The 19,738-nt window shown below is 32.0% G+C and overlaps 1 protein-coding gene across 8 annotated transcripts in view; it reads right to left on the bottom strand.

The window, feature by feature from the left end:
• LOC111638255 (tRNA-splicing endonuclease subunit Sen2-like) overlaps positions 1 to 19,738 on the bottom strand; it is a 47,306-nt gene that overhangs the window by 19,405 nt on the left and 8,163 nt on the right. For 2 of the 8 annotated variants that reach the window (XM_023383925.1, XM_023383926.1), the window contains exon 2: positions 6,464 to 6,668. In XM_023383925.1, coding sequence (XP_023239693.1) covers positions 6,464 to 6,658 — 195 coding nt within the window. In that variant the 5' untranslated portion in view covers positions 6,659 to 6,668. Of the gene's footprint in view, positions 1 to 251; positions 344 to 3,818; positions 4,150 to 6,463; positions 6,729 to 19,738 lie in introns of those variants that run through there. The other 6 variants (XM_023383929.1, XM_023383928.1, XR_002758832.1 and 3 more) reach the window with 6 other exon arrangements.

Raw genomic sequence — 19,738 nt, 5'->3', positions numbered from 1 at the left:
ATAGACTAGCGAAAAAGCATGCTAATGAGAATGGTGAGATCATCTATACTGCTCTTACCAAGAAAAACATCAAGGATCTGATTCAACAAACTGCCCTTCAGCTGTGGCAAGTGGATTGGGAAAATGGTGATACAGGAAGAATCACCTTTAAATTTTTCCCATGTATTCAACAGCGCCTTGCCATGAAACATTTGAATATTGGTTACATCATGACACAGACATTCATCGGACATGGGAATCTGAAGCACTACCTTCATCGATTCGGTCTTTCCGACGAAGAAACGTGCAGTTGCGATGGTGCATCGGTCCAAAATGTCGATCACTTGATCTTCTACTGCAGCAACTATAACAGAGAAAGAAGCTCTTTAATTCAACAAACATTGCAACATGGGTTCAATTGGCCATGCAAACTACACCATCTCGTAACTGAAAAAGAACTCTTTTATGAACTTCAAACTTTTATTAAGAAGACTAAAGCGCTTGAGACGAACTTTAAAAGAACACATTAGTGTTCGTGTCTCTACACCCTATATTGATCTACATGGTTCAGTTGCCCCTACATTTGTTTCTAATTATTTTGTACTAGACGGCAAAAAGCCGTATTTGTTATAACCTTTTCGATATGTAGTTTAAGTTAATTTATTGTAATACTTTACTTTCAGTGATAACTGTAAGATTCAGATTTCATCAATGTATAATTTATGTTTTTTGATGGCAAGGAGCCATATTTGATTAATACATTAATTAATGTTGTCTAATTACTATTGTATTTTCGATTAGTAAATTTGATCATTCTATGTGTAATCATTTTTCCTTAAAATATTTTGTTAAAAGTTTATTTATCGTCTGTATCGTCTGACAGGCAAGAACTGTATTTGTTCAAAATATTGATTTGATTTATGTTCTTCTGTTTTTTCAGTTAAAATTGTTTTCAAACTATGTGTAATCAAACTGTCTTCAATTGTACATACTGTAAATATTGCAATTATTGTCTGTATCTGATGGACAGGAGCCATATCTGTATGTTTCATTTGATTCTTAATAAAACAGGCTGGGCACCCATGAAACTTTCCCTTTTCATCCCCTTTTCTATCTCTCTTTACTCTTTCCCCTTCGCCTCTTCCCTTAACTACCTTTCCTCTACTCTTCTTCACACTCGGGCAATACCAATGAGTAGTCCCGAGTCTTCATCCCCTTTATGAAAATGAATGCTTGAGATGGTTATCACTCTGGGCCCTTAGTCTCGAGTTTTTCGTGTTACAACACCCAGTGTGTTGAAGGTGTCACGTGATACCATCTCACACTCTGACATCAAATCGGTAGTCGCGCGTTATAACTCTCGTGCTTTCCCATCTCACCATGTGAGTTGCTACTCACGTTGAGTAGAGCATGCGAGATCGCTACACGAAAGTGAAAATGGCTGACAGATATGCTATTCTGATTGCAATTGAAGTGTTAGAAGGAGCTTAAAGAGTTGTTTAAGAAGGCAACAAATTTTTCGACCACGAGTAGATGCCATTTCTTTTCATGTCATATCAACACTAATAAAAAGGATTAAATTAAAATACTTTTTCCATTGCACAACACATTTTTTAGCTCCAATACACAATTAATTTTTCAACTAATTCTCTCCACAAATCAAATCATCTTTTTCTTGTAAATTCATTGTCAAATTTTCCACTGTTCATTTTCTTATTATTTTCCATATATTTCTATGCATTTGGGGCTAGAACTATTTAAAATGACTAAGACAAAACCTTTCTCACTTGTTTCTAGCCGTTTACACACTGTGTACCTGAAGAAGGTACCTGAGTGGCCTTCTTCAGGTACCACAGTGTACCTGTAGAAGGCCTATTAAGAAGGCCAAAAATGGCTAGAAACAAGTGAGAAAGGTTTTGTCTTAGTCATTTTCTATATATGTTACTAATATTTCTTTTTGTTCTTTTTGCTTATTTTTTAAAATAAAACATTGGAAGTTTCCATTTTGTTTCTGTGTACTATATTGCTACTAGCAGACCCCGCCACGCGTTGTTATGGCTCAAAATGTATCTATTATAAATGTATAACACTTCCCCCGTGGGGGGGAAATTTTTCGAAAAATTTCTTCGTTTTAATAGGGTACGTCAAGAGAAAAGACATTCTCTTGACATACCCTATTAAAACGCAATCAAAAACGCAAAACCCCGCATTAAAATAGTATAAATAGAAGCAGAGTTCTTTACCGTAAGCCTTAATCCTAACCATCTCCCTTCAGTGGGGGGAATTTCGACACGTATATTATACTTGAAGGTCAGATTATTTACAAAAATATCAAAATTTTCTTCTCACCACATTGATCGTTTTTAACTTTGTGAATTTTTTTACTTATTGTTTACCTTTGTTTTAAGAAGTATATTCTTCAGTAAAACCCATGTTAACTGTTACTTCTGGTGTGTATAAAAAGGATTAAGATAGACTCGAAAATTTTGATATTTTTGTAAATAGTCTGACCTTCAAGTATGAAGAAATATATCCTGAGTGATTACGGAAATTGTATCCATACGTATATTATATAAAAACACTTGCGTATTCGAATGCAGCGTTATGTCAAAATTTCAAAGGAATTGGTAAGAACAAACAAACATTATATTTTTATTTATATAAATAGATAGAAGATGATCTGCTTTAGTTCATTTTCACAGAAAAGCAAACTTAGGGCGTCGTACTCGTAGCGCCATCTGTTGGACATAAAAGCCTTAATCATAGATGATATCGTTTAATTTATATGACTGTTTAACGGAATAATACACAGCCTATGTCCACCCTGAAGTTCCATTCTAAATATTGGTGAAAGAATTTTTGAAATTGGATGAGTAGTTTCGGAGATTACCTGCTGCATACAAACTTACTTACTTATATACTTACAAACATTACCGCTTTATAATATTAGTATAGATAAGACAAAACTTTTAACTGTAGCACATGTAAACTAATTCATGTTGATTTATTTACAACTTGTTACAGTTAAGTTGAATTGTTCGAATCATTATAGTCACAAACCCAGATGCATTGTAAATAATCCCATCATGCTTAATGACACATGTAAACAAGTGAATATGACCTACTTCTGCTTGCATTTCAAGTTCGCTTGATGAGTCTAAATCGTGACTACCGATTATGTGAGTCATAGTAACATGAGTGAGTTCAATGACATCAATTTGAGTACAACATGAAAAACTCGAGGCTAAGGGCCCTGGAGTGGTCTATGCAATGTGCCTTGTCTAGATGCAGTTGAACTTGATCATTTATAGCAAAAGCTGCCAAAGCAGTTGTAGTGTGACCCTTTTTAATTGATGTTAGGTGTTCTTTTAATCAATGGCTAAACAAATGAGTATAATCCCAACCATCTCAAGCATTTAGAGAAACTGAAGATATACAAACCCCCATTAATTACAAGGACAATAACACCCTTTTGCAAGTATGACAATCTTATTCTGAAATCCTCAAAAAATTTTCTAATGGGTAAACACTCAAATTCATGCTTACTTCACCATCCAATCAGACACCAGTTCCACACTTTTAAAAATTTATGTTTGATTTTGTGTTGTCTTTTCAGTTTGTAACCTGACAAGGATTGCTAAAAGCAGTAGAAAATATTAGTTTATCATTAAGTTTTCATTTCTTTTGCTGGATTTTTGGTTTTTATGCCTGTGTTATACTATAGTTTTATTCAGTTATTAGTTCTAAATAAATTTAATGATTAAACATATAAAAAAATTTAGAATTATTCTCAAACATTTTCTGTACTTAAACTTTATTTAAAATTAATTTAAACTTACCTTTTCATGTAACTGATGTATGCTTCTTTCATCTTTTATTTCAACTCCTATTGCTGTTAAATATCCAACATAATTCTCCTGTATTATATATTTTTTTCCATTTTTTTCAATTGTTTCAAAAGGCAATAATTCTTTTTGAGCAAAATATGGAGCAAAACGTTTTGATCGAGGTTCTCGCAAATTAGGTTGCATCATATACTAATTACTATATTTATATATAGATAAAAACAAAATATATTTATTTTACAATTTTTACAAAATAAACCTGAAAAGAAAAATACATATTTCTATACATATTATGTAAAGAAAAAACATTTGGCTCAATTAGATCTACATTTGATACCATTTTTCTTTATCTAGAATGTAGAAAAAGTGTCAACTGTAGATAAAATTTAGCACAAAGATATTTAAATTTAACTTAAAATATTAATTAACCAATTGTAGTCTTAATAATTTATTAATTACCTAACATCAACTGTTAACACATTTAAAATTGTAAATGTAAATACATGATAATAAAATAGTTCTTTTTCAACATTTCAGATTATTTTGTAAATATCAAAAATTTGTAGAAAATATACTTTCTGCAAATCTCTAACCTATTGAAAAAAAGAACATTTTAAAATAGTCAATGTTAAAACAGCAAAGTATAGACTACTGTATTTGTATTTGTGGAGATTGTTAATATACCAAGGTATATTATGTCTATATGTTAGTAGAGAAATGAGGACTTCACAAGATAATCATTAAAAAATTGGTAACACATTTATTTATATATACCCCAGGTATCAGATAGCTCAACACTATGAAGTACAAGGGTTAGACACCACGCTTAATTGATTACAATTTTTCGATTTTCTTTTTCAACAAATCAAACGAGTATATCGCACGAAAGTGAGCATAGACAAAAATATAATTACAGTATATAGCAACACATGTAACTCAATCCTCCTGGTGCAGAACAGGGGACCTTTCTAGTTATCGATCTTCTATTTCTTAGAATATCGTACACATCCACCATGTGCTCTTAGACAAAGCCCAATCGTATTAAAATTAACAGTCCTCTTAATTTTATTAATCTACTTCACGAATATCTTCTAAATATCTTAGCCTTACCATTGATACTCGGTGATTAGTATTTCTTTGATTACCTTCGCTTGATGATAACTTGGATTCCCTTATAGTCTGTCCGAACATCCACAGTGCCAAGGAACAAACGAAAAAAAGGTATTCACTCAGGTCGTATGTTCCCTTTTATAGTTTCCTCCACCAGGGGATCTTTTCCGTCACGTGGTGTAAACGTTAGCCAATAGGCAGCGTGTAGCCGCATGACCCGATAACTGGTGAAATGTGACAAAACAAACGCACGTGATATAACAAAAAAAAANAAAAAAAAAAAAAAAAAAAAAAAAAAAAACAAAACAAGATAAAAATATTTACAATAGTCACATAGCACTATATATTTTTTTGCCAGCCCTGTATGTTGATAAATGGTCAGAAATGTACACATTAACAGTCATAATTAATCGTGCATATAAAGATTAATTTAACTATTTGCCATCCATGAAAACACATGTCTTTATACAGTCGAGTCCGCATAAGTCCACATCCCAAGGGGAAGTGGAAATGTGTCAAGTTATCCGACATAACAACTTGTAGGCGATGGTCGATTAGCACTACAATCTTTTGTCTAGTCGGAAGTAGCGGAGCTCTTGTCGAACACACCTGAACTGCCATTACCGCTTTATAATATTAGTATAGATAAGACAAAACTTTTAACTGTAGCACATGTAAACTAATTCATGTTGATTTATTTACAACTTGTTACAGTTAAGTTGAATTGTTCGAATCATTATAGTCACAAACCCAGATGCATTGTAAATAATCCCATCATGCTTAATGACACATGTAAACAAGTGAATATGACCTACTTCTGCTTGCATTTCAAGTTCGCTTGATGAGTCTAAATCGTGACTACCGATTATGTGAGTCATAGTAACATGAGTGAGTTCAATGACATCAATTTGAGTACAACATGAAAAACTCGAGGCTAAGGGCCCTGGAGTGGTCTATGCAATGTGCCTTGTCTAGATGCAGTTGAACTTGATCATTTATAGCAAAAGCTGCCAAAGCAGTTGTAGTGTGACCCTTTTTAATTGATGTTAGGTGTTCTTTTAATCAATGGCTAAACAAATGAGTATAATCCCAACCATCTCAAGCATTTAGAGAAACTGAAGATATACAAACCCCCATTAATTACAAGGACAATAACACCCTTTTGCAAGTATGACAATCTTATTCTGAAATCCTCAAAAAATTTTCTAATGGGTAAACACTCAAATTCATGCTTACTTCACCATCCAATCAGACACCAGTTCCACACTTTTAAAAATTTATGTTTGATTTTGTGTTGTCTTTTCAGTTTGTAACCTGACAAGGATTGCTAAAAGCAGTAGAAAATATTAGTTTATCATTAAGTTTTCATTTCTTTTGCTGGATTTTTGGTTTTTATGCCTGTGTTATACTATAGTTTTATTCAGTTATTAGTTCTAAATAAATTTAATGATTAAACATATAAAAAAATTTAGAATTATTCTCAAACATTTTCTGTACTTAAACTTTATTTAAAATTAATTTAAACTTACCTTTTCATGTAACTGATGTATGCTTCTTTCATCTTTTATTTCAACTCCTATTGCTGTTAAATATCCAACATAATTCTCCTGTATTATATATTTTTTTCCATTTTTTTCAATTGTTTCAAAAGGCAATAATTCTTTTTGAGCAAAATATGGAGCAAAACGTTTTGATCGAGGTTCTCGCAAATTAGGTTGCATCATATACTAATTACTATATTTATATATAGATAAAAACAAAATATATTTATTTTACAATTTTTACAAAATAAACCTGAAAAGAAAAATACATATTTCTATACATATTATGTAAAGAAAAAACATTTGGCTCAATTAGATCTACATTTGATACCATTTTTCTTTATCTAGAATGTAGAAAAAGTGTCAACTGTAGATAAAATTTAGCACAAAGATATTTAAATTTAACTTAAAATATTAATTAACCAATTGTAGTCTTAATAATTTATTAATTACCTAACATCAACTGTTAACACATTTAAAATTGTAAATGTAAATACATGATAATAAAATAGTTCTTTTTCAACATTTCAGATTATTTTGTAAATATCAAAAATTTGTAGAAAATATACTTTCTGCAAATCTCTAACCTATTGAAAAAAAGAACATTTTAAAATAGTCAATGTTAAAATAGCAAAGTATAGACTACTGTATTTGTATTTGTGGAGATTGTTAATATACCAAGGTATATTATGTCTATATGTTAGTAGAGAAATGAGGACTTCACAAGATAATCATTAAAAAATTGGTAACACATTTATTTATATATACCCCAGGTATCAGATAGCTCAACACTATGAAGTACAAGGGTTAGACACCACGCTTAATTGATTACAATTTTTCGATTTTCTTTTTCAACAAATAAAACGAGTATATCGCACGAAAGTGAGCATAGACAAAAATATAATTACAGTATATAGCAACACATGTAACTCAATCCTCCTGGTGCAGAACAGGGGACCTTTCTAGTTATCGATCTTCTATTTCTTAGAATATCGTACACATCCACCATGTGCTCTTAGACAAAGCCCAATCGTATTAAAATTAACAGTCCTCTTAATTTTATTAATCTACTTCACGAATATCTTCTAAATATCTTAGCCTTACCATTGATACTCGGTGATTAGTATTTCTTTGATTACCTTCGCTTGATGATAACTTGGATTCCCTTATAGTCTGTCCGAACATCCACAGTGCCAAGGAACAAACGAAAAAAAGGTATTCACTCAGGTCGTATGTTCCCTTTTATAGTTTCCTCCACCAGGGGATCTTTTCCGTCACGTGGTGTAAACGTTAGCCAATAGGCAGCGTGTAGCCGCATGACCCGATAACTGGTGAAATGTGACAAAACAAACGCACGTGATATAACAAAAAAAAAAAAAAAAAACTGTAAGGAAGCTAACTATGAATTTCCGTTTAACAACGACTTGTTTATAATGAAAGCGAATTTAACAGTAAATATACTAATAATATTTTTCTTATAAATCGATATATTTAAAAATAATTCACAACGATATAATAACAGAAATGTAATTTTATAACATTTTACGTCATTAGTAAGTACGAAAGTAGATGAAGTGTTGTAAAGTGCAATTGAGTATCGTAAATAAGTAAAGTATTTTTAAATATATTTATATAAACTCTATATTTTACAAATTCTATAATTCAGAACGTTGTTAATGATGTAAATTGTCATTCCGACTAACTTTAAATTAAACATCATCATAATTATTAATTTAATAATGAGGAAGTATGAAAAATAAAAACGTAAAAAAAGAAAATTCCAGGAAACTTCAATTGTAAACCGAAACTGGTTTTCTGGTTTCCAATAACATTGCCAAACAAGTTAAAAGTCATTAATTAAAAGAGACGAATATTTATGTAATTTAAATACACTCAATATTTTTAAATCAAATTTAAATGAAAACTTCTAAAATAATCAACTACAAAGACAATTATATTTATTTTACTAATAATACAAGTAATATACGCGAGTTTATAATTACGTTATATTACAATAAACTTAAGTTATAAAAAATATTTATAAATTGATATAAAAATAGAAAAAAGCACAGGACGTGTTCCTCCTATTTTGCTCATTACGTTTATGTTTATTTCTATTCGATTTCCATAGAAAAAAAAATATAATATTTTAAAATATTAATAAGAAATTTAGTAATTTTTTACTGTGTTCAACAATATTATGAAATACGGTAAAGAAAAAGTTAATTTTCGAACGATCGAAAATTAATTAACGTAACTAAAACTGAACCGTAGCATTATCTCTTTATTAATACAATCATAAAAACACTAGCGAATAAGTAATTCCTAAATTTACTATTAAATATAAATATTCATTTTTAACATTTGAAAATTATTGAGAATAAANGTGCCCGTTTAATCGCTTTGTATTTGTCGGTATTCGGAGGAGCGGCCAAAATGTCCTGGACTTCGGTAGCCATACGTTCCGATAAACTCGCGACTACATGGCTGTATTTCGTTTCATCGTTGGATATATTCGCGAGGACGAATTGGCTCTCCAACTGGGCGAACCAAAGTGCTGGGCTCTCGGTCCAAAATGGCGGCGGCTTGACGGCCACGTGGCCGACCACGGGTTGACTCATTGTTTTCACGTACCTGGTAAAATATTTCTGTTCTCCAGGCGAAATTTGTAAATTCGATGAGTTTTAATGTTCGGCTCACCAATGTAGGCGATGGTCGATTAGCACTACAATCTTTTGTCTAGTCGGAAGTAGCGGAGCTCTTGTCGAACACACCTGAACTGCCTCGTGGCAAGTCGAAAAAGCGCGGTGATCTGACGAAACGCTGACGTCATCCACACGAGGCCCTCTGGTGGCGACTGTAGGCGTTGGCGCCTCAAACTAAAACAAACTTGAAAAAAAAAAACCATAAAACTACAATTAGGATGTACTGTATAAAGTACTACAAGTAGTACTTTATACAGTACATGCAATGTATCTCTCTGACCATCCATCACTGGCACTTAAGTTGGTTTCTACTCCAAGTATATCAGTGATTTCCATCGCTTTCTGTTTCAGTATCAGCACTGAAATGGGAAAATTTGATGAATGAATTTGCTTTAGCCAACATACCAGAGCATCTTTGACATCTTTGTATAGTGACTTTTTCTGGCGTTTTTGAGACAGCCGTGACAAAGACCCAAGAAAAAGTTTCTTAATTTCCTCTTTTTTCTTCAGAATTCCCACCATTGTTTTTCTTGAAAGGTTTTCTTGTTTTGCAAATTTGGTTTGAGAAGTTTTATTACATTCAAATTCAGATACAAGTTCATATTTTTCCTTCAGCATAAGTGTTATTAGGTTTGGGATACTCATTTCTAACAGATGTGAAACACGTGCTACAAGTAACGCATGAATGAGAGGTGAGAAAATGCAAAATTGGATTCTGCTGTGACATTAAGCTGTGTGGTGTGAACTCATTTTTTTCAGAAGAGTCCACTTATCAAACGTGTAAATGAGTGTGAGACAGAAAAAGTATGTCAATTTATCCAGTAGTGATGAGTTAAACAGTGTCAAGTAAACCAGAGTTTTTTTAATACTGATGCCTATGTATGTCGGCTGGAACCACAGAAAACTGGCTATTTAACCATGATGTCTATTTATACTTATGATGACTTATGCAGATTCGACTGTATATCAATTCCACATAAAACCAGACTCTACTGTACTTCAATGTACTGTACCTCAATACAAAATATAATTGATTTTTTTATTTATTTACAACTGCGTATACTCTGTACTAAACAGTTTTTTATATACATTAATGGCATTCTTATCAGTATACTCTCTTATCATCTAAATTATTTTTATTATTAACTTATTCTAGTGATTACATTATTAATTAAAAATATGTTCCAAGTCACAAGAAAAAAAGAAGAATCTTTGTACTGAATCTTTGTTCTTTACATTATAACCAATTAAATTTTTTTTCCTTCACTAAAACTAGTTATTTGAAAAAGAACTTTTAATAAACAGTTTTATTGAAATTATACAGAGATGAAAAATGATTGATTTGAGACAAATTAATACAGAACAGCTTATTATTGTTTTAGTTTTGCTACATTATAAGATATTATTATTATTATATTATAAGATAGTTTATGGATATTGACTATTGTCAGCATGGAAAATGGTAAGTGCAAACATTCTTATTAGGCTTGCAAATTCCTGAAGTTGATCTCAGAATTCTCCATTCAAGGAATAAAAACTTTAGATTTGATGTTTTTGAATAAGAAATAAACATCAAAACTCAGTCTACTATTAAAATATATCCACACACCTGAAACCTCCAGCATAACAAACAACTTTAATAGTACTACTAATGTTTTTGGTCATTTTTAAAGATCATTATCAAGTTCATTGTATCATTATATTTGGGACATATAAGAAAATAGGGGTGCATCCAGAACTGGCAATGGGAGGCAAAGGTGGTGCACCTTTTTCTTTGGAGGGACCCTGGCAATCTCCAAAGAAAAAAAAAAAACTAAAATTTTCTGAAAATCTTTTCTTAATCAGAATTCCTTTTTAATTTATATTGTGTCATATCATCTATTTCTATAGTACTTATGAATTAGTGATCACATAAGAAGGGAATTTTATTGAATTTGTATTAAAAAATTTTTTATCTGTTCAACTTGGTTCTCTCCCCAATATTAATTCCTGAGTGTGCACCACTATAAGAAAGAGTGCATATTTTACAAATTCAAAAATACAAAAAGAATTCTCTAAGATTATATATAATATTACAAAATTTTAAAATTTAAAAGTATAAAATTCTCAAAGTTAACATAGAACATCATAAAAATTTTAAAATTACAATTATAGAAAAATTTAACAAACATATTTTTAACACAAATACAGCACTGATGTAAATAGCATTAATGTATACATATTCTTAAATGTTATCTTTCTATAATATATAATGTTTTATTTTGTACTTTCGGTTTCCCTGATGATGGTCTTTTAAAGTGACCAGTATGTGTTTTTGCTAGTATGTACTTTTAAAACTGTTTGTTGCTGAAAGTTTAAAATGTATGCTATATTTTGTAACAAATTCCAGTTTGACACTCAGTAGTTCTGTCTCATATTCTTTATTATAAACAGTATAAGCATAAGTTGATTATGAAGTAAAATCAACAGGAATAGGCCTCACTTTGGAAGTTACAGATTTCAAAACTTTTGCCAAAATTCAAGTCTCCTGCAGAATTCAGAAGAGTCAGAAACCCTATCTATATTTTATCTTGCTTATAAAATGAATAAATTTTTCAAGAAACTTGAAGCCCTCTAATGGACTCTTTATTTTCCCTAACATATTATGAAGAGTTATGAGAATTTTAATTTTTGCTTTCAGAAAATCACATTTCTATAAATCCTTAAAATATGCATATTTTTTCAATTACTAGTACATCTTGATTAATATCACTATAGAATTTACAATTACATTATCATTAATATTTTATCCACATGTCTTTTGGACAGTTTAAATGCAGCTCTGAATGACTGTAGGCCATGGCCCATAGGAGCAATGTTACCATCTCTGTTCCATCAAAATAAACCAGATATGGGGTCAAAAAAAGACTAAAATAATGACCAAATTTTTATGTCATTAAAGCAAAAAATAAACCATTTTAAAAACAATGAAAAATAACACCCTTGGGTAAATTAAATTAAAATATTACCTACAATACATCAAAAATATTGGTGTAATTACAAAAATGATTTTTATTCAATTCCATGTTATTTACAGAAGATCAAGAAAAAATCGAGAGGACAAGGTTAATTGCGCCCACCAGTGGCCAAGTGGATAAAACCACTAAACACTGGTAGTTGGTTGCAGGTTTGCACCTGGCCAACAGGCCAGCCATGTGGAGTTTTCCAGATTTTTTTCAAATTTGTAACACCTAAATAGGGTGCCAGTTTCCCATAGAAAGTACTGCTGAAAGTCATCCCCTGAAGAAATCACCCACATGTTGCATGCCATAACCAAATAAACCAACCAAACAAGGGGTTAATTGGTCTAGATTGTACTTATGCATAGATTTTGACAAAGGAAATGTGGTGGTGTGGAGGACAAAAAAGGATGACAAAGAAGTAACCATAAAATTAAACAGGATATTTATTCAACTACAGCTACTTAGTCCTTCGTACACCTGGTTCGTTTACACTAAACACACTTGATCCCAAACTATAGTACGTGCACAAGTTCGAATCCGTCCGACAAAATTCTATATTTTCACAAATAGAACACGTGCTCGCGACAATAAAAAGATTATGGTTTAAGATACTACAACTACTTAAATCTACCTTAATCTAGCTTATATGCTAAGGAAGAAGGGTGAAGAAATTAAGAGATACGAAGAGAAGAGACAAGTATAAAGGACAGATTTGTGGGGGTACCCGGGTAAACTTGGGAGTCTCCGATCTTCTCTATATCGGTACTTGAATTAACTCAATTTCCTTCCTCTTGAGAATTCGGGAGCGTTTTTTCTTGAGGTCTTAATCTGGGTGTCTTTCCAATTTTCGTCCGTTCGCAGACGACTTCCAAGCCTTCTCCGTTTGTCCCACTAGGTGACAAACCCTTTGCTTGCTGTTTCCTACGTCTGTACACCTCGGACGCTGACCCGAAAGTGTCTTGTTCGTTCTCCTGATGGCCTCAGGGCTTCTTAATGTCCCCTTTGTCTTCTCCCCTTTGTCCTTGGACAAAGGTCGTCCCCCACCCACAGAAAAGGAATAGGTTAGAAAGTTCTAGAAACACGTTAAAGACAAAGGAATTTAGGAGAAATAAAATTTATATCTACCCCTATTTACAAAGACATGGCGTACCGCCACAGAAACAAGTAATAAAATAGTATTGATAACAATCCCTCCATCTTTAAACAAACAAAACTGTACAGACAAAAAGTATTTAACATACATTCATAACATTTAGCATTTTTTTGACAGACATTTAACAAATTATTGGAAGCTAATACAAAACCATTAATACTTTCTGTTGAGAGTTTGTTGTGAACATTTGTTTTAATTAAGTTAATTTTGAAAAACTCTTTCACACAAAGCATTGGAGAATTTTTCTTCAACTTCTTCACAATTGAAGCATTCAACAATTTTTTCTGAAAAAAGAGGGAGCAGAAGTACAGAAAGTTTGAAAACTACTGAGTTAAAATATATATGGTCAAATTTCAAAAACCATCCAAAGTGTTTAACTTTCAAAATTTTTGTCTTATTGGTAAATTTCGAAAATCTGTAACAGTATTTATCAATCAGCATGTAGTATCATGGTTTTTCGAAACAAATCCTGACTTAAGATTGGGATAAGAATAACTGAGTACTTTACAGATGAACGAGTTAAAGAAAAATTAGTTTAATGAAACAACTTAACCTAATTGAATATACAATTTTTCTTTTTGACTTAACTTACTAACCTTAACCTATGTAAGACTATGAATTTACAAAAATATTTACAGATGATACCCCTTTCGTTGGTCACTCATGAATACATATTAGAATCGGGGCTGACTCTCTCCCTCTGGTAACAAAGGCAACGGAAAACATGTGGTGAGGAATTCACCTCATTCATGAAATAACATTCGGGTAATATTCCTTTACTTACTAGGTTTTTTCTGTTGAGGATCTGATGTATTTCGACGAAGTTCCTATGTCGATGCAAACGAATTTAATTTTTCTATGTCTTCCTCCTTCCTGAAAGCTCTGGTCGACGAATTTCTACCATTTCTCTGTTTCGTCCTTTTTCTCCCTACCGTTTTTTTTCACTCACTAGGAAGATCAATTTGCTCCTTCTTGTCCAGGAAAGGAAAAAAGAATGAATCTTCCACCGAGTGTACCTCCTTTTAAACCTCCCTCTATCCGGAACTTCTACACACACGTGATTCCATTTTAGCCAATAAACGCGCATAAGACTTACCGGCTGCAAGGTAGTATGTGATGACAGGTAACAATATCGCATAACAATTTTTTATTTTTAAACTCAGTACAACAGAACCAAACAGTAATACATATATAATATAATAAGGACATACTGTACAGTACATATAGTAGCGGAGCACTACAAGCTTTTCAATTTTTATATCATCTGGTAATTCACCTTGACTTTGTATATACATACACATCAATAAAATATAGTAAATCACAGTTCTTTGGTCCAAAACTCTAGAAGTTTACTCAATAAAGAATGGATAGAATTTGGCTTCTTTTTCAAAAATGTTGAATTAGATGTATGCATGGAAGAGGGTGCAGATTTTGCAAAGTATAATTTAAAAATAATTTAAACTAAAAGATCTTTGTCCCTAATTGAAATGTAGTGATAGCTTGTGAACACGTCAGATCATTAAGGAGTGCTAAATTAAAGAAACCTGTCACTCTGAATAAACAGTCAATTCATACCTTTCTTCTAAAACTTCCTTAACTTACATAATACAGGTTTACATGGTGGAGACTTTTTACCAGGGCTGCAGTCACATAAAAATATACCGACTCCAATTCCGACTCCGACTAGGGGCGGACTTGTTACCGAAAGAGACGCAGAAATTCTGATGTCATCACGTGACCTCAGAACAAAAGATTCAATAAATAGAGTTCTAATAAAGATAGAAGGTAGCAACTTTTTATTCCAAAGCTAAAAGACTTCTTTAAGTAATATATAAATATGTATTTGATAATTTTTACTTTACCGGATGTTATATATAACAGAGGGAAAGTGTAGTGCTCGGTGAAAAAATGATCCCTCCCAAATTTTTACATTTTTGGACTCGGAACACCTTGAAATTTCGAGATATGCAAAAGATTTAAGGTTTTTTTCTATATGTGTGGATGTTAGACTGTGTGTGGGAGGCATGATTTTGTTCACCCTGTTTGAAGCCTAATAATTTCTGTGGTCAGAGTAGTCAGAATCGGAGTCAGATGGTTTAAAACAAGCGTTAGTTATTAAGCTTCAAAGTGGTTGAACTAAATTGTGTCTCCATATACATTCTAACGTCTTAGGCAAAAACATCTTAACGGGTTTTACTGTACTATTATAAAATGCGAAAAAAGCTTACTTTGAGGGTAGAGACGAGTTTTACTTTTTTTTTTTTTTNGTCGGAAGTAGCGGAGCTCTTGTCGAACACACCTGAACTGCCTCGTGGCAAGTCGAAAAAGCGCGGTGATCTGACGAAACGCTGACGTCATCCACACGAGGCCCTCTGGTGGCGACTGTAGGCGTTGGCGCCTCAAACTAAAACAAACTTGAAAAAAAAAAACCATAAAACTACAATTAGGATGTACTGTATAAAGTACTACAAGTAGTACTTTATACAGTACATGCAATGTATCTCTCTGACCATCCATCACTGGCACTTAAGTTGGTTTCTACTCCAAGTATATCAGTGATTTCCATCGCTTTCTGTTTCAGTATCAGCACTGAAATGGGAAAATTTGATGAATGAATTTGCTTTAGCCAACATACCAGAGCATCTTTGACATCTTTGTATAGTGACTTTTTCTGGCGTTTTTGAGACAGCCGTGACAAAGACCCAAGAAAAAGTTTCTTAATTTCCTCTTTTTTCTTCAGAATTCCCACCATTGTTTTTCTTGAAAGGTTTTCTTGTTTTGCAAATTTGGTTTGAGAAGTTTTATTACATTCAAATTCAGATACAAGTTCATATTTTTCCTTCAGCATAAGTGTTATTAGGTTTGGGATACTCATTTCTAACAGATGTGAAACACGTGCTACAAGTAACGCATGAATGAGAGGTGAGAAAATGCAAAATTGGATTCTGCTGTGACATTAAGCTGTGTGGTGTGAACTCATTTTTTTCAGAAGAGTCCACTTATCAAACGTGTAAATGAGTGTGAGACAGAAAAAGTATGTCAATTTATCCAGTAGTGATGAGTTAAACAGTGTCAAGTAAACCAGAGTTTTTTTAATACTGATGCCTATGTATGTCGGCTGGAACCACAGAAAACTGGCTATTTAACCATGATGTCTATTTATACTTATGATGACTTATGCAGATTCGACTGTATATCAATTCCACATAAAACCAGACTCTACTGTACTTCAATGTACTGTACCTCAATACAAAATATAATTGATTTTTTTATTTATTTACAACTGCGTATACTCTGTACTAAACAGTTTTTTATATACATTAATGGCATTCTTATCAGTATACTCTCTTATCATCTAAATTATTTTTATTATTAACTTATTCTAGTGATTACATTATTAATTAAAAATATGTTCCAAGTCACAAGAAAAAAAGAAGAATCTTTGTACTGAATCTTTGTTCTTTACATTATAACCAATTAAATTTTTTTTCCTTCACTAAAACTAGTTATTTGAAAAAGAACTTTTAATAAACAGTTTTATTGAAATTATACAGAGATGAAAAATGATTGATTTGAGACAAATTAATACAGAACAGCTTATTATTGTTTTAGTTTTGCTACATTATAAGATATTATTATTATTATATTATAAGATAGTTTATGGATATTGACTATTGTCAGCATGGAAAATGGTAAGTGCAAACATTCTTATTAGGCTTGCAAATTCCTGAAGTTGATCTCAGAATTCTCCATTCAAGGAATAAAAACTTTAGATTTGATGTTTTTGAATAAGAAATAAACATCAAAACTCAGTCTACTATTAAAATATATCCACACACCTGAAACCTCCAGCATAACAAACAACTTTAATAGTACTACTAATGTTTTTGGTCATTTTTAAAGATCATTATCAAGTTCATTGTATCATTATATTTGGAACATATAAGAAAATAGGGGTGCATCCAGAACTGGCAATGGGAGGCAAAGGTGGTGCACCTTTTTCTTTGGAGGGACCCTGGCAATCTCCAAAGAAAAAAAAAAAACTAAAATTTTCTGAAAATCTTTTCTTAATCAGAATTCCTTTTTAATTTATATTGTGTCATATCATCTATTTCTATAGTACTTATGAATTAGTGATCACATAAGAAGGGAATTTTATTGAATTTGTATTAAAAAATTTTTTATCTGTTCAACTTGGTTCTCTCCCCAATATTAATTCCTGAGTGTGCACCACTATAAGAAAGAGTGCATATTTTACAAATTCAAAAATACAAAAAGAATTCTCTAAGATTATATATAATATTACAAAATTTTAAAATTTAAAAGTATAAAATTCTCAAAGTTAACATAGAACATCATAAAAATTTTAAAATTACAATTATAGAAAAATTTAACAAACATATTTTTAACACAAATACAGCACTGATGTAAATAGCATTAATGTATACATATTCTTAAATGTTATCTTTCTATAATATATAATGTTTTATTTTGTACTTTCGGTTTCCCTGATGATGGTCTTTTAAAGTGACCAGTATGTGTTTTTGCTAGTATGTACTTTTAAAACTGTTTGTTGCTGAAAGTTTAAAATGTATGCTATATTTTGTAACAAATTCCAGTTTGACACTCAGTAGTTCTGTCTCATATTCTTTATTATAAACAGTATAAGCATAAGTTGATTATGAAGTAAAATCAACAGGAATAGGCCTCACTTTGGAAGTTACAGATTTCAAAACTTTTGCCAAAATTCAAGTCTCCTGCAGAATTCAGAAGAGTCAGAAACCCTATCTATATTTTATCTTGCTTATAAAATGAATAAATTTTTCAAGAAACTTGAAGCCCTCTAATGGACTCTTTATTTTCCCTAACATATTATGAAGAGTTATGAGAATTTTAATTTTTGCTTTCAGAAAATCACATTTCTATAAATCCTTAAAATATGCATATTTTTTCAATTACTAGTACATCTTGATTAATATCACTATAGAATTTACAATTACATTATCATTAATATTTTATCCACATGTCTTTTGGACAGTTTAAATGCAGCTCTGAATGACTGTAGGCCATGGCCCATAGGAGCAATGTTACCATCTCTGTTCCATCAAAATAAACCAGATATGGGGTCAAAAAAAGACTAAAATAATGACCAAATTTTTATGTCATTAAAGCAAAAAATAAACCATTTTAAAAACAATGAAAAATAACACCCTTGGGTAAATTAAATTAAAATATTACCTACAATACATCAAAAATATTGGTGTAATTACAAAAATGATTTTTATTCAATTCCATGTTATTTACAGAAGATCAAGAAAAAATCGAGAGGACAAGGTTAATTGCGCCCACCAGTGGCCAAGTGGATAAAACCACTAAACACTGGTAGTTGGTTGCAGGTTTGCACCTGGCCAACAGGCCAGCCATGTGGAGTTTTCCAGATTTTTTTCAAATTTGTAACACCTAAATAGGGTGCCAGTTTCCCATAGAAAGTACTGCTGAAAGTCATCCCCTGAAGAAATCACCCACATGTTGCATGCCATAACCAAATAAACCAACCAAACAAGGGCTTAATTGGTCTAGATTGTACTTATGCATAGATTTTGACAAAGGAAATGTGGTGGTGTGGAGGACAAAAAAGGATGACAAAGAAGTAACCATAAAATTAAACAGGATATTTATTCAACTACAGCTACTTAGTCCTTCGTACACCTGGTTCGTTTACACTAAACACACTTGATCCCAAACTATAGTACGTGCACAAGTTCGAATCCGTCCGACAAAATTCTATATTTTCACAAATAGAACACGTGCTCGCGACAATAAAAAGATTATGGTTTAAGATACTACGACTACTTAAATCTACCTTAATCTAGCTTATATGCTAAGGAAGAAGGGTAAAGAAATTAAGAGATATGAAGAGAAGAGATAAGTATAAAGGACAGATTTTGTGGGGGTACCCGGGTAAACTTGGGAGTCTCCGATCTTCTCTATATTGGTACTTGAATTAACTCAATTTCCTTCCTCTTGATTCCGTCTCTTGAGAATTCGGGAGCGTTTTTTCTTGAGGTCTTATGGCTGGATGTCTTTCTAATTTTCGTCCGTTCGCAGACGACTTCCAAGCCTTCTCCGTTTGTCCCACTAGGCGACAAACCTCTAGCTTGCTCTTTCCTACGTCTGCACACCTCAGACGCTGACCCAAAAGTATCCAGTTCGTTCTCTCTGATGGCCTCAGGGCTTCTTAATGTCCCTTTTGTCTTCTCCCCTTTGTCCTTGGACAAAGGTCGTCCCCCACCCACAGAAAAGGAATAGGTTAGAAAGTTCTAGAAACACGTTAAAGACAAAGGAATTTAGGAGAAAATAAAATTTATATCTACCCCTATTTACAAAAACATGGCGTACCGCC

This window comes from Centruroides sculpturatus, unplaced genomic scaffold, assembly GCF_000671375.1.
Source record: "Centruroides sculpturatus isolate CEXI.00-Female unplaced genomic scaffold, Cexi_2.0 scaffold938, whole genome shotgun sequence".
NCBI lineage: Eukaryota > Metazoa > Arthropoda > Arachnida > Scorpiones > Buthidae > Centruroides > Centruroides sculpturatus.
Note: the sequence above shows the minus strand (reverse complement) of the source record. Positions and strands in the feature narration are given on the sequence as shown.